Here is a 15448-nt window from a genome sequence, read left to right on the forward strand (position 1 = left end):
CCTGCTTTCTTCTTATTGTAGAAACAAAATGAGTGACAGAAACAAGGAAAGAGAGCCAATCATATAAAAATTACTCTACTCATGCTTCTGGGAAAGTGATAGAAACATTGCTAGACGGTAATTTAAAAATAAGGGTAAGCTGCTACTCTCCATACTCTCAAGAGTGAATAAAGCAGAATTTCAATTGTTCTCAATTACAAATGTAATAAGAGAATAGGAAAAACAAAGAAAAATTAGGAAGACTATTTGACATTTTGATAAATTTAACAAAAAGTATTTAATGTTTAATGTTACTGGTTAATCTGTATCAGGGCCCAAATTTCAAATGCATAATGAACTTAGATTATTTTACCTCAGATGAAACTACAACTATCAGGACATGATTTAATATGTTAAACATGAAATATTCTGCTTTCTTAAAGTTATGCTATTCAAAGAACAAGCTTACTTTCTGACAAAAATCTACTAAAGATATAACTTAAAGCTTATTAGCTACTGGATCAATTTCTGCCCATGGACCATGTTTCATGTGCCAGGTCTTGGGTTTGGTACCAGGTATACACTGGTGAAACGAAATATACAGCACCTGCTTTTACAGAGCAATAAACTAGTCGGAAAACCATATGCTAAGCAAATTATGCACAATCTTACAAAAGAAAGGTATAAAGTACAATGACAGCACAAATAAGACCTAGCTTGAATAAAACAGTTTTTCTCTTCTCTCTAGGTGCATGAATAATTATATAGCATTTACTAAGGACACACATAGGACTTCTCTGGTGGCTCAGATGGTAAAGCACCTGCCTACAATGTGGGAGACCTGGGTTCAATCCCTGGGTCAGGAAGATCCCCTGGAGAAGGAAATGGCAATCCACTCCAGTACTATTGCCTGGAAAATCCCATGGACAGAGGAGCCTTGTAGGCTACAGTCCAGGGGGTCGCAAAGAGTCTAACACGACTGAGCGACTTCACTTTCACTTTTCAAGGGCACATTAAAATATAACAGAAAACTGAAAGAGAAAACTCAATTAATTTTAGTCTAAGTAGATTAATAATTATTTATATATTAATTATGCCCATAATCACTTAAAAAGAAAAACACTCATTGTAGCTTACCATTTTCCTCAACCGTCATTGGAATATTAATTTCTAAATATGAACCAGCTCCGACATTTACATGTACAGCATTTGTTTCCTACCAAAAGAAAAAATTCATATGAGACACTATAATTATTCTCACATCTTTACTTTTCAGTTATTAACGCAGACAAAAATCAATCATCAATCCAATGGCTCAGCAGAAAAGAAATCTGCCTGCAATACAGGAGACATGGGTTCACTTGTAGGGTCAAGAAGATCACCTGGAGGAGGAAATGGAAAGCCACGCCAGTATTCTTGCCTGAAAAATTCCATGGACAGAGGAGCCTGGGAAGCTATTGTACAAAGGACCACAAATAGTCAAACACAACTGAGCATAGAACACATCCACAATATTAAATAGGGCTTCCCAGGTGGCTCAGTGGTAAAGACTCTGCCCACCAAAGTTCAAGCCTTGGGTCGGGAAGATTCCCTGAAGAAAAAAATGGCAACCCACGCCAGTATTCTTGCCTGGAATATCCCATGGACAGAGGAGCCTAGCAGGCTACAGTCCACGGGATTGCAAAGAGTTAGGCACTGAGCCACAACAACAATATTAAATAGGTATTAAAAGTTCCTAAGAGCAAAAGTTCAAATTTATACCAAAAATACACTAAAACAATTTGGCTAGATTCAAAGGAGAAGAAGAAGGAGACTACAGTATCAAAGTCTATTTTCATTAGTTCTTTCCAGTATTTGGCACTTAATGATGTAACATACATACTGGGGATAGGGGTCAGGCAAAGCTCACAGAAATGAATCCAAGTATAGCACTAGTCGGGTTTCCCATGTGGCACTAGGGTAAGGACTCACCTACCAATGCAGAAGACATAAGAGATGTGGGTTCAATCCTTGGGTAGGGAAGACACCCTGGAGGAGGAAAACCCACTCCAGTATTCTTGCCTGGAGAATTCCATGAACAGAGGAGCCTGGTAGGCTAAAGTCTATAGGGTCTCAAAGAGTCAACCACAACTGGAAGCAACTTAGCACATACGCATGGGACTAATTACCAGAAAAACACTCTGGAAGATAATGGTCAAATTTTAAACATTACTTTCTACTATTTCAATAATTACCCTATTTTTGGTAAACAACAAGTCAATTGTAGCATCTGCAATAATATTCATTCGTAGTTCAAAAGCAAGGATCTGTCTTGGTCTCCCAGGCTGTGCAATTTCAGAAACTTTCAGAACTTGATAATCAGGAGGGAAGAAGAACTTCCACAGACAATCTCTAAATAAGGAGGAAGAAAGAATAATGACAAGTTGTTCAAATAAAATTGCTTCTCATAAAAAAGACTAAAATCAGTATTATACTTTATACTGATATTATCATTGCTATCTCATTTAACAATTGGACATAAATTTCAAAAAAATAAGTCACAAAATAATACCTACTATAGTTTCCTTTCAGTAAAATGAAAGACATATTTTCTCCATTGTTTTCTATTTTCTCCATTGTTTTCTATTTTCAGAGATCAATGAACTTTGAGCACCTAATATACTGCTATAAAATAAGACGTGGGTAAGACCAAGTTTCGGAGAAGGCAATGGCACCCCACTCCAGTACTCTTGCCTGGAAAATCCCATGGATGGAGGAGCCTGGTAGGCTGCAGCAGTCCATGGGGTCGCTAAGAGTCGGACACGACTGAGTGACTTCACTTTGACTTTTCACTTTCATGCATTGGAGAAGGAAATGGCAACCCACTCCAGTGTTCTTGCCTGGAGAATCCCACCAGGCTCTGCCGTCTACGGGGTCGCACCGAGTCGGACACGACTGAAGCGACTTAGCAGCAGCAGCAGCAAGACCCAGTTTACACTATTCAACCAATACCGTTGAGAAAGACTTTCTACAAGTATATCAAATGTACAAATGGCAAATAAAGAGTTGAAGGGGAATGGTTTAATTACAATCATTTTTGCTTTCTGGATAATTACTTAACCTTTCTGAGGATACTTGCCTGCTTCCTCACTTGTAAATGAGGTTTATCATAACCAGTCTCAGAGAATAGATCCAAGAATTAAATGACAACACACATCAAACACTTGGTAGTACATGGCACATAGAAAGAAATGTTATTCTATTATTTTTATAATCATTGTTAATCAATATTATAACAATAAGAGTCTAAAGAGAAACAGGTTTCTAAAAAGATGCAAGTGTTTGTAAGCTAGAGCTCTAATGTATTTGCCTCCCCTTATGTGACAAAAGATGAAAGAAATCAAGAAATTTTCAATTCAGACTCTTCTATGTAATTAAAAAATTAGCATGTTACTCATACATTCAGAAAAAGTATCAGTTTGTGACTTTTAAAAGGAAAATATGAGGAAGGAGTCATAAGTAACTGGAAATACTGCTTGGAATGAACAGAGAAAAATTAGATGAACAGAACAAAATTTGCAAACTGATTGATTTTAGACTTTAATTTGCCATCATTAACAACATGAAAAGAAAATTAAATTTATAAATGTTTTGGTGAAGACACACAAATATATATAACTAAGATATTAATGATAAAGAATCCATCTGATCATTAGATGATCAGGGACTATAAAATGGGCAGCAAGATATAATGAAAAGAGCAGTAGACTTGAAGGGTTGGTTTGAATCTTGGCTCCAGATGGTACAGCTTCCTTATCTTGCCCAAATCACTGAACCTCTCTGCATCTCCATTCTTTCACAGGTATAATCAGTTCACCACACTTGTCCTAGTGTCTCTCACTGAGTTGTGAAAATATAAATGAAAGCACTTAAGTGCTAAGTTGCTTCAGTCTCTGCAACCCCATGGACTGTAATCTGCAAGGCTCTTCTTTCATGGAATTCTCTGGGCAAGAATACTGGAGTGGGTTGCTAAGTTCTCCTCCAGGGGATCTTCCCAACCCAGAGACCAAACCCATGTCTCTAATGTCTCCTGCATTGGCAGGCTGATTCTTTACCACTAGCACCACCTGGAAAGCTCTGAAAGCACTTAAGTGAAAGTAATAAGAGGCCAGACAAGGTCAGGAATATTAGCATTATTATAGTTTATCATTAAGGAGTTAAGTACAAATTTATAAAGTTTGGATTTTAACTGTCATGAAAACACTTGAAAAGCTGAATATCTTAAAGACTGAGAAAATCATATAAAAGTGATAGACATAAAAAATCTACAAGCTAAATAAGGTCATGCCTTTTTAATCAGAGATTAAAAACTTCTCTGGTGGTCCAATGGTTAAGAATCCATCTTGTAATGCAGGGGACACAGGTTTGATCCCTGGTTGGGGATCAAAGACCCCACGTGCTCCAGGGGAACTGAACCCATTACCCACAATTAAGACCTGATGCAGCCAAATAAGTAAATATTAAAAAAAAAAAAAAACCAACAACTCACCATGCTGAGTAAACTATCCAATAATAAAACAGGTGAGATTTTCTCCTACATTTTTTACACTAACAGGTAAATGCTTAAAAAAACTGACCTAAGTAACATTCTGATAACAGTTCATATTTGTTTAGAAACTCAATATGGGGAAGGAGTAAAGGAAATGGCTACAGAAAAGGAAATGCACAATTTGAGTATGTAAGGGAGGAGATAAGTACTATGGCTACTCACAAAAGGAAACTAAACTCAAGTGATAAATTTTTCTTCTTTCTTTTTAATAAATCTGAATGGTTCTATTAAGTTCAGGTTAAGAAATGTATTGCTGTTCTCTCCTAGCAGTGGCAGGACTAACTGAATGGAGTTGGTAAAGACAACTTTTTTTTTCACATCATCTTCAGTATCATTTCTCTATGACGATATACTAAAGGAATTTCGGCTTGGATTTTCATGTAAATATAGCCTATTACTTTTTCTTAATGCATTAAAATTAAATACAGCTTAAGAAGAACTGCACTTTATTCAAATGCTAAAATGCAAAAGTATTTTATGTGTCTGTGTTAAAGCAGTGCTTTAATTTTTTCCTTTCAAATATAACTGTTACTTAATGGAATGTAAAGCTCCTCACTTTCAACTATTCCACAGAAAAAGCATCATGGTTTAGTGTATGAAAAATTTTATCATAAAAGGAACATTTAAATCCAGTAATTTGAAAAATATTTGTTTCCTAACCTGAAATTTTAAGCTGTTTACTTTCAACTCTAAAAATCTAACCCAAAATTTAATTAAGTATTATTTTAGTATATTGCAAGTTTTCAAACATACTTACTTACACATTTACCATTCAACTGTTATTTAAATAGCTACTTAAGGCAACTGGTATTCCTATACACTAGAGATACCAAGGTTAAAAGAATGTAGTACTTGACAAAGTATATAATTCTAATAATGCTAGGCAGAAATCACTTAAGTTAAAACTTAAGTTAAAAAGCGATCAATAGGGTGGGCCCTAGGCCAGTATGTCTGGTGTTCTTCTAAGAGGAGGAAATTTAGACACAGAGATCTATAAAACATATGAGGGTAGATTGTGTGAAGATACAGAATGACCATCTACAGCCCAAGGAAAGAGGCCTTGAACACATCCTTCCCTCACAGCCCTCAGAAGGAACCAATCCTGCCTATACCTTGGTCTCAGAATTCTATCTAACCTTCAGAACTATGAGAAATTTCTGCTGTTTAAGCCACAAAGTTGGTGGTACTTTGTTATGGCAGCCTTAGTAAAACTAACACAGTGCTTTTCTAAGTTCTTCATCTTAATAAAACTCTTTTGTTTCTTTTTTCCTAAACTGAACTTTTAGCTCTGAAATCTCCATAATCCCAACAATCCTGGTATATTCACTGATTAAATACCAAAGAAAAAACCAACCAACCAATACTATGCTGCTCATTCACCACTTTTCTAATGAATTAGCGCCTCCTTTAGAGCAAACTTGCTTATACCAATTGTTCTACAAATTATTTGGATTAAAATGTTTAAGTGATATTTTACCCTGCCATAATAGCTTATAAAAATACTGAACTAGTTTTTTAATAAAAATTATAGTATTATCCCAATACATTTGACTTAGTAGAAATGTAATTTAATCAAGTACCTCTGCCTATCAGCCCATGGCCCATAGTTGAAATCTGTTCCTTTACCACAAACTATATCCAATCCCCAACATGGAGGCAAGTCTTGTAATTTGCAATCTTCAGTGCTCATTTCTCCTTCAACATTTTCTTCTGTTTCTTCTGGAACAAGTCCTATATTGCAGAATATACAATATGAAGACAGCTTAACCATTAAAAGGTTTCCCTAGACCAACAGTTTTAAAAATTTTTTGACCTAAGAAATCCTTTATACTCTAAAAAACTATTGAGGACACCAAAGTGGGAATTTTTTTTGTATTATATCTATCATATTTTACTGACTTTGAAATTTGAATTGAGCCATATTTTAAAATTTACTTTTAAATAAAACTCATTACATGTTGACAAAACAAAATGTCTAAGATTTACTGAAAATATGCAAAAAAAACACTACATTTTAATGAAAATACAAAACTTTTATTTTTACTTGAAATATTAAATAATTATTACTTTCTGAAACAAATTAATAAGAAACACTGGCATTGTTTTTATCTTGGCAAACCTCTTAAATATTCAGCTTAATAGAAAACAAGTGAATTCTCATAGTTGTTTCTGCATTTAATCTGTTACTCAAGGATCTGAAGAAAATCTAGCCTCATACAAATAGAAAAGGGAGGACTATTTCAACTGCTTTTTCAGATAATTTTGAATATTCTTTGACACTACACCAAATTTCAACAAGTGGTAATTTCTTAGAGAATACTTGCAATGTGGAATCTGAAATTAAATCCCTGAACTTTTCACATTCTGATACATTAAAATTTATTGATTGCCTTTGCACTTTGAATAAATCTTTTACAGACATCATGAATTGATCATTTGGAAAATATTGGTTCACTGAAATATGCATACTTTTCCCAAACAGACAAATTTCATTATTAAATATCTAAAAATTCATATTGTTAATATCACTGGTAGTCTCATCAGAAAAGTCGTCAAGCTCACAGTGGCAGACTCTAATTTTCCAAAATTCAAATTTTCACATGAAAGCACAAAACTATAGTTTGTCTCTAGTTGCTCTTTGAAGCAAAACTGGTATTCCTTGAAAAGTGCAAACAATTCAGCTTGAAACTCAATCACACGGTGATTTTCCTCAAAACATCAGTGTACTCTGGTATGGGGCAGAAGTACATTATGTGTACTTATTTTAAGAAGTGAATATTTAGAAGTTTAGTTAAGGGTCAAGACTTGATAAAAGAAAGACACAGTAAAGCATACTGGCATTTGTTGTTATTGTGAATGTGTGGCAGTAAAAAAGAGATTACTGCTATAGTTTGGAATCACTGCCTTTGATTCATGCTAAAGCATCAGCAGTTTTGTCCACCATAACTTTTGCATCATCAGTACAATATGACCAAAAAAAATGGCAAATAACGTCCTAATTCTGAAAATACTCTGACCTCATAAACCTCCTGAAAGGTATGAAAAAGAGAATTAGGAAAATATGACTAAAAATCCAATATTTAGCTACTTTATAAAACTGAGACCACCTGTGAAGTACTATAAATAGCTAGAATTCAATCCTTAAACTTTAAGCCTCAAATTTAACTTAGTGTGATTTTTTTTCCTCCCTAGGTCAGCATGAACTACTTTAACTATCACCACATTCTCTAATGGCTTTCACTCACAGTCATTTGTATTTACAATTTCTGAAGTGTACTTGCAAAAATGGAATCTGAAGGAATGATTTCTATACTGTTCTTTTTTGATATGAAATACTGAAGTATTAATATTCAACTTTGGACAAATGACACAGATATTTTTTAGGCAGGCATTCTCACATGCACATTTACCATTACTGATGCTTATTTATATCCTAAGTAAAGATACTTAAATAATAGTACATATCAGCATTTCATAGAACAAACAGAACTGTAGCTATAAAACATATTTTAAAAAATAGTACCTGGCTCATCCATGTAATAGTAGATGTCGACATCATTTGACTGCATCACCACAAAACCTTCTCCCATTAATCTTGGTGGTCTACACAAAGGAAGGAAGAAGGCAAACTAAGTACATCTCCAGAATATAAAATGTTTGGTATTTTAATTAATGATGGTAATAGGTAAAAGCAAAAAAGAAAAATGAAAACTAAAAAGCAATCAAGTGTAGCATCTTGAAAAGGGAAAACATCTTTCACATTTACAATAAATTGTTCCATAACTGCTTTCTATATTAGACTATTTAAAAAGTAGGCACTGAAAAATTTTTGATCAGTAAATTGGTTTAAGAAAGAAAAAAATGTTTGGCATTTTGTTTTGAATAAGAGAAATCAATTTAAAACAAAGTCTAATTAAATACAATGAAAAACAATGTTCACTGGAATAGAATAATCATATTCTACATTTTCAATGATAAGTTTAAAATTAGACTTCGAATTCAACCAATTTATAATAATAATACTATAAAACTTATTGAGAAATATCACCTTATATACTGTAAAACAAAGTATAACCTTTCAGAAACATTAAATAAAAAAATCTTTTGTCATTTTCAACAACTTTATATTATGTATTTCCAAGAATATTTAGTTGATCAACTTAAATAAATCAAAATAAATTTAAAGCACACATCTTGAACTCATTCTGGAATGAGTGTTTCTGAGCCATCAAACAATTTCCCACTTTACTTGCTTTAACAACCTTTATCTTTGTCATATACCACAATATCTTCCTTCCATATCAAAATTAACATTTAAATCATTAGATAATATAGCACATACAAATTCAACAGTCTTCTTCTAAATGTATACTAAATCATAAAGTTTAGCCTTCAATTTCATCATACTATCTCCATGCTTACTTTTGAAGAGTGAAAAATACAACTTTAACTCTTCTTACAAAAACAGTGGGATACTTTTTCATTTTACTCTCTAGTAATTTTCACAAAACCCAGGATTTATTTTTTCAGTATTACAACTTGTACCCATAAATATAGAACAGTGTGCATAGCATACATTTCAAGATACTTAGCAAATTCAGTGATCTGAAGAGTGAAACCAGGTAGATCCACAGCCTCCCTGGTACACAAGCAGAGAAAATGACTGTGTCACTCTAGCCAAGCCCTAGAAAATCTAATCGCAAGCTATTCAAAAGCTGGAACTAAAAAGGAATAATCATGCTTCTCATAACCTCAAACTTTATATTGCCTACACACAAAGCTAAAAATTGAGACAGCAGAAACTCATCATATGAGTACTTACATTATACAAATTTAACCACAGAGATTCCTTCACAAAAAATAACAGAGATTGAGAATAATAAAAATTACAAGAGCCCTAATATAACTCATGAGCATATGGACTGGAGTCAGATGGGATTTATGTGTCTGCTGTTAACTGAGGGTTGCAGTCCTCTAGAATGGAAGCATCCCACCACAATGAGACGACTCTAGTGTGCATCATTACAACATGTCTCCTAAACGCAAGCAGCTACTTCACTGAAGAAAAGGAAATCTGGAAAGCTAGGTGGAAAACTGACAGGGACTTAAATGTCAAGCAAGCCCCAAAACTGTCTTAACTTCATCAGTTTTCCGAGATTAATTCTGATTTCGTTTTCAACTTTTCATTAACTCAAATGGTATTCCACTATAATGAATTTGTTAAATTTGCTATTTATCCATCCCTTCTGAAAGTAAAAACCTACCTGTAAAGTGTATTTTCTAACATACAAACATCGAGGCTTAACTGCCCAAAATAAATTTCCCAAATACTCTAAGCAGAAAAGGATAGAAAAATTTTAAGTTTATAGAAAAATATTTAAAATAGGGGTAGACCAATGGATAAACTCCATTTATCTTATAAAGCAGGAATATTATCAACTGATTTAATAGAAAGGTATAACTAATTACTGCCAAACTTACAGCAAAGAAATTAAAAGGATACTAAAGATTCTAAATGATAGCTACATTACATATAAAGAAGTTATCTGTTATTTTTATGACTTTCTTACTCATCATTTTGAAGACCAACATATCTTGGACTAGGAACAAGCATGACTCGAACATTTTCAAGCTTTCCTTTCACAATATGCATGAACTGGTCAAGATGACTGGAAGGTGGTTTTGTAGTATAAGTTAAGAAAGCATCATCAAAGTTGATGCACAGAGTTTGAGGTTGGTAATGATTTCCAAAGGCCAAACGTCCCTAAAAAAAAAAAAAAAAAAAAAAAAAAAACAGATAAAAAGATATGGCATACTATCTAGGATATTGTTTTTTCCCTTAGGTGACCTAATAACAAGCATTTTCAAACAACTACTAAATGATTTCATTTTAGCAGTAATACTATTTAAGTTGCTCCATTTTGGCTTCCCAGATGGTCCAGTGCTAAAGAATCCACCTGCCAATGCAGGAGAAGCAGATTCAACTCCTGGATTGGGAAAATTCCCTGAAGGAGAAAATGGCAACCCACTCCAGTATTTTGGAGAAACACTGGAAAAATCCAATGGACAGAGGAGGACTGGCAGGCCATAGTTCATGGGGTTGCAAAGAGTCAGACATGACTGACCACACATGCACACCAATCAATTTAGACCAGTGTTTAAAGAAATTCAAGCACCTGTGAATAAATCAACAGCCTTTAAGGTGTACACATTTGTGCTAAAATGGTCTTGGTATTGAAATAGTTCTTTCACTAAACAAAAAATGTAGCCCAGAAACTAATTACTTTTTTTCTTAAGTGAAAACTGTATCCACAAAATTAAAAGATTCTGCTGCTGCTAAGTCACTTCAGTTGTGTCCGACTCTGTGAGACCCCATAGACAGCAGCTCACCAGGCTCCCCCGTCCCTGGGATTCTCCAGGCAAGAACGCTGGAGTGGGTTGCCATTTCCTTCTCCGATGCATGAAAGTGAAAAGTGAAAGGGAAGTTGCTCAGTCATGTCCGACTCTTAGCTATTACCCATCAAATATTAACTATAGCAGAATTTACTTACTGTGCTAACATTGACCTTTATGACAGGAATAAGTGATCTCCATGAAGATGTGGGGTCTTGAGATTCTGTTTTTACTTTAACTCTGAAAAGAAAAAACAAAAATTGACATATATGAGAAAATGAGAATAAGTACCTAAGAATACTGTTGACTTCCTCACAATACACATCATTAATATTAGCTGTACCTTTACAAATATAGCTAAAGACTATTGAGTAACAAAAGGACTATCTAATGGAAAACTAATATCCCTAAAATGTCTCATAAAATGTTCTCTTACCACATATCAATTTTTACATAAGAAGTTGTAACAGAAAAGAATATTTTTAGAATGACAAATTTTAATGACAAAAGTCTAAATTTTGATTTGCTGTCATTATATCTACCATTATGTCCATGACACAAAAATGTAACATTTTACAAAAGAGCAAAAATTATAATTAAAACAAAAATGATCAAGGTACACGTCATTTAGATGTTCTAAGTGCTTCAAGTACTTCTAACAGTTCAGCTGATCCTTTTCCTTCCCTACTCCCACCACTTGGTGACAAAATAATTTTCTTTTAATAAAATGAAAAAGGATAAATCAAGAGTAAAAAAAAAAAAGGAAATTCAGTTCAGTTCAATTCAGTCAGTCGTGTCCAACTCTTTGTGACCCCATGGACCACAGCATGCCAGGCCTCCCTGTCCATCACCAACTCCCGGAGTTTACTTAAACTCATGTCCACTGAGTCAGTGATGCCATCCAACCATCTCATCCTCTGTCATCCCCTTCTCCTTCTGCCTTCAATCTTTCCCAGAATCAGGGTCTTTTCAAATGAGTCAGCTCTTCGCATCAGGAGACCAAAGTACTGGAGTTTCAGCTTCAACATCAGTTCCTCCAATGAACACTCAGGACTGATCTCCTTTAGGACGGACTAGTTGGATCTCCTTGCAGTCCAAGGGACTCTCAAGAGTCTTCTCCAACACCACAGTTCAAAAGCATCAATTCTTCAGTGCTCTTTATAGTCCAACTCTCACGTCTATACATGACTACTGGAAAAACCATAGCCCTGACTAGATGGACCTTTGTTGGCAAAGTAATGTCTCTGCTTTTGAATATGCTGTCTAGGTTGGTCATAACTTTCCTTCCAAAGAAACTGTCCATACACAAAGTACACAAAATTCAAGAAATGAAAAATTCTCAGCAATTCACTAAAGATTTCATATGAAAACTTGAGGCACGTCTCTTCAATAATTCGGTAACTCCTAAGTCACACTTCTAGAGCTGTATTTGTAAGGTGGCCCTCAGTGCTTAAAACTAAATTCAAAACTAACCTCACAACCAGCCCTGAACCTCTTTCTCCAAGGTTCCTTTCGTGCATGCCAAGTCGCTTCAGTCATGTCCAACTCTCTGCAACCCTATGGACTATAGTTGTCCAGGCTCCTCTCCAGGCAAGAATACTGGTGTGTTGCCATGCCCTCTCCTCCAGGTGAACTTGCCTGACTCAGGGATCCAACCCGGGTCAATCTGCATTGCAGGCAGATTGTTTACCACTCATGCCACCTGGGAAGCCAACTAAGCATGTTGTTCTTCAGTCGCTCAGTCGTGTCCAGCTGTTTGTGAGCCCATGGATCGCAGAACGTCAGGCTTCCCTGTCTTTCACTATCTGCCAGAGCTTGCTCAAACTCATATCCATTGAGTCGGTGATGCCATCCATCTCATCCTCTGTCGTCCCTTCTCCTCCTAAGACTAAGCATGACCACTGTTTAAATTAGAAATTTGGATTCATTGTTGACTCACTCTTCTTATTCATTCTCCACATTTCCTCCATCACTCTCTTAAGTATCCATTTGCCTAAGTGTATCTGGAATCCATCCACTTTTCTCCCTTCCTCTTTTTGACAAGCCAGTTGATGATCATCTCTACCCTGAACTGTTACAACATCCTTTTATCTTGTCTCCCTGCCTCCAGTCTTATTTCCCTCCAATCATAACACAGCACTGCTGACCTCAGGTAAGGCCAGGTCATTTTTAACATTTTGAATTGATGCTTTTGAACTGTGGTATTGGAGAAGACTCTTGAGAGTCCCTTGGACTGCAAAGAGATCCAACCAGTCCATTCTGAAGGAGATCAGCCCTGGGATTTCTTTGGAAGGAATGATGCTAAAGCTGAAACTCCAGTACTTTGGCCACCTCATGCAAGAGTTGACTCACTGGAAAAGACTCTGATGCTGGGAGGGATTGGGGGCAGAAGGCGAAGGGGACAACAGAGGATGAGATGGCTGGATGGCATCATTGACTCGATGGACGTGAGCCTGAGTGAACTCCGGGAGTTGGTGATGGACAGGGAGGCCTGGCGTGCTGCATTTCATGGGGTCACAAAGAGTTGGACATGACTGAGCGACTGAACTGAACATCATTTCTAACAGTGAATCCTGCTAACCATTTTAGTTTAATTTATCCTCACCTCAAGTAATCCACTCCAGCCTCAGTAACAACTTCTCTATTGCATATGACGTTTCTTCTCCATGACCCTGCATCTCCTTCTCTGCTTAAGTCATTTACCCTTAAGGCTTCAAACTCCTGATCCTCCTGTATGTGCCCATAGAATTCTGTTTTGTCCCTGTTATATTTCTTGCACTAAAATTGTCTATTAAGTGTTCGAACTCCCATAGTAGGCTGTAAATTCCCTCAAGAAGTTGTCATATTCTCACTATCTTCAGTACCTAAGCTCAATGCCTGGGACATAATATGCATTACACATTTAACTGAGAAATAAACATCCTCATCATCTACTTTAAAAAAAAAAAAAGGTGACTTCCCTGGTGTTCCAGTGGTTAAGGGGCTCGCCTTGCAATGTAGAGGATACTAGTTCGAGCCCTCACCCAGGATGATCTCATATACCTCAGACCAACTACACCTGTGCACCACAACTACTGAGCCCGAGCTCTAGAGCCCACGCACCACAACTACTGACGTCTGCATGCTGTGGAACCTATGCTCTGCAACAAGAGAAGCCAGTGAAATGAGAAGACCAGGCACTGCAACTAGAAAAAGCTCGCACGCAGCAATGAAGACCCAACACAGCCAAACATAAATTAATCTAAAAAAAAAAAAAACTATTCTGTATACAAGGCTGCTTCAACATTCAAAAATCAACAGCCTAAAAGCGAAAAATCAAAGGATCATACCGAGACACAAAAAAATTTGACAAAATCCAATACTTACTCATGATTAAAACCTCGTGGTAAACTATGAATAGAGGGGGACTTCCTCAACTTGATAAAGAATATCTACCATAAAAACTACAGTTAACATCATACTTAATAGTGAGAAACTAGAAGTTTTCCCACAAAGACTAGGTACAAAGCAAGGATGTTCCTTGTCATTACTTTTCTCCAAATTTGTACTAGAAGTGTTCTAGCTACTGCAATAAGACCAAAAAAAAAAAAAAAAAAAAAAAGGAAAGAAAAGGTATAAAGACTTGGAAGGAAGAAATAAGACAAAATAAGAGTCTTTCCTTGCAGCTGACATAATCATCCATGTAGAAAAATTGGAAAGTGACCAAAAATACTCTTAGAACTAATAAATAACTATAGCAAGGTTGCAAGATACAAGATTAGTAATATACAAGTATCAATCACTTTCCTATATACTAGTAATGAGCAAATGGATTTTGAAATTTAAAACATATTACTATACTTTAGCACCACAGAAAATTAAATACTTAGGTGTATATTTAACAATTTTTATATAAGATCTATGTGAGGAAAACTATAAAACTCTGATGAAAGATATCAAAGAGAACTAAATAATTAGACATTCCATGTTCATTGATAGGAAGACACAACACTGTCAAGATGTCAATTCTTCCCAACTTGATTTATAGATTCAATGCAATCCCTACTGAAATCTCAACAAGGTATTCTGTGAATATTGGCAAATGGATTCTAAAATTTATTTGAAGAAGCAAAAGATCAACAATAGCCAAGAAAATAATGAAGGAGAAAAGCAACGTTGGAGGAATGACATCAGTTGATTTCAAGACTTAACCACAAAGCTACAGAAATCAACACACTGTGGAATTGTGTGAAAGAAAATGAATAGGTCAATGAAACAGAACACAGAATCTAGAAACCAATAAAATGAAATTGTATAATTGTATATGCACCTAACTATGTATATATATTTTTAGACTTTAGAGTGATAGTTGCTCAGTCATTCATGACTCTTTGCAACCCCATGGGCTGTAGCCTGCCTGGCTCCTCTGTTCATGGAATTCTGGAGTGGGTTGCAAGATTACTGGAGTGGGTTGCCATTTCCTTCTCCAGGGGATCTTCCCGAACCAGG

At 35.5% G+C, this 15448-nt stretch overlaps 1 protein-coding gene across 3 annotated transcripts in view; it reads right to left on the minus strand.

The window, feature by feature from the left end:
* BLTP1 (bridge-like lipid transfer protein family member 1) overlaps positions 1-15448 on the minus strand; it is a 207168-nt gene that overhangs the window by 157729 nt on the left and 33991 nt on the right. For all 3 annotated transcript variants that reach the window (XM_055550342.1, XM_055550341.1, XM_055550340.1), the window contains exons 8-13: positions 11119-11200; positions 10138-10331; positions 8091-8170; positions 6148-6298; positions 2214-2370; positions 1117-1195 (exon numbers count right to left, since the gene is read on the minus strand). In XM_055550342.1, the coding sequence (XP_055406317.1) occupies positions 1117-1195; positions 2214-2370; positions 6148-6298; positions 8091-8170; positions 10138-10331; positions 11119-11200 (743 nt within the window). The remainder of the gene's footprint in view (positions 1-1116; positions 1196-2213; positions 2371-6147; positions 6299-8090; positions 8171-10137; positions 10332-11118; positions 11201-15448) is intronic.

Source organism: Bubalus kerabau, chromosome 16, assembly GCF_029407905.1.
Source record: "Bubalus kerabau isolate K-KA32 ecotype Philippines breed swamp buffalo chromosome 16, PCC_UOA_SB_1v2, whole genome shotgun sequence".
In the NCBI taxonomy this organism is placed as follows: Eukaryota; Metazoa; Chordata; class Mammalia; order Artiodactyla; family Bovidae; genus Bubalus; species Bubalus kerabau.